General features: G+C 32.1%; 1 protein-coding gene across 1 annotated transcript in view; it reads right to left on the reverse strand.

Moving 5' to 3' along the window:
• Positions 1–278: 278 nt before the first annotated feature.
• Positions 279–893, reverse strand: part of LOC122565093 (small integral membrane protein 24-like) — a 17233-nt gene continuing 16618 nt past the window's right edge. Inside the window, exon 6 of the mRNA XM_043720731.1 lies at positions 279–736. Within this exon, the coding sequence (XP_043576666.1) occupies positions 670–736 (67 nt within the window). The 3' untranslated portion in view covers positions 279–669. The remainder of the gene's footprint in view (positions 737–893) is intronic.

Below are 893 nucleotides of genomic sequence, written 5' to 3' on the forward strand. Positions count from 1 at the left end.
CAATAATGCCAAAATGGCAAATATAAAAAACATAGGCAGTTCCATGCAGAAGGATTTTATCAATAATAATGTTAAAAGGTGGAGTTATCACCCTTCCTAAAAACAGAAGTAGAAAATTTATATCATTGTGTCATCCTGCTCCCAGTAGGTTAGCCTTTTGAAAGTAAGCTGTTTTATTCACCAACTCGTTGGGACTCATTGTTATGTATAAAAGATTCACATCTGTATAATATTTCAACAGACATCACATTGGAAGTATACAGATTCAAATGACAAATCAGAAGATTTCCATTATTATTTATTGGTGATCTTTTATAAAGAACATACCAATTCTCGAAGAAAAATGCACTAATACCTTACGTGTAGCAAATTATATTTTCATAAGTTGGAAAACATCAAAAATGATTACAATTTATTTATCATGTTTTTGTTTTACTCACTCATCAAACATGGATGTTTCTGGCTGGTCAGTATTTATTGTCCGTCTCTAGTTACCATTGAGAAGGGCATGGTTATTGTTAGTCTCCACTTATGTATTAGAAGAATAATCAGCATTCTATTACAGAGAATTACATCTTTCAGCAACTAAGCAATAATTCTATATTTTGTGGGAAACTGAAGACAGTTGAAGACAATTGAAGTCGTGCCTGAGCATCGAGTTGGAGAACTTTATAGGTTTGTCCGTTTCTCATCCTCGATGATTGCAGGGTTGCAATATTCATTGGATGCTGCAGTTCTATAATCAAAATGTATATGAAAATTAGAAAACCAAATTTTATTCATGTTTTCGCTTTAACAATAATATAACATATATGTGATTCATTCAATAGTTACCTTGGAACTTCATTGGTATTTACCTGAGCAACAAATGCAGAGGGACTGAAAATCAAATC

The sequence above is a fragment of the Chiloscyllium plagiosum genome, chromosome 31 (assembly GCF_004010195.1).
Source record: "Chiloscyllium plagiosum isolate BGI_BamShark_2017 chromosome 31, ASM401019v2, whole genome shotgun sequence".
Lineage (NCBI taxonomy): Eukaryota > Metazoa > Chordata > Chondrichthyes > Orectolobiformes > Hemiscylliidae > Chiloscyllium > Chiloscyllium plagiosum.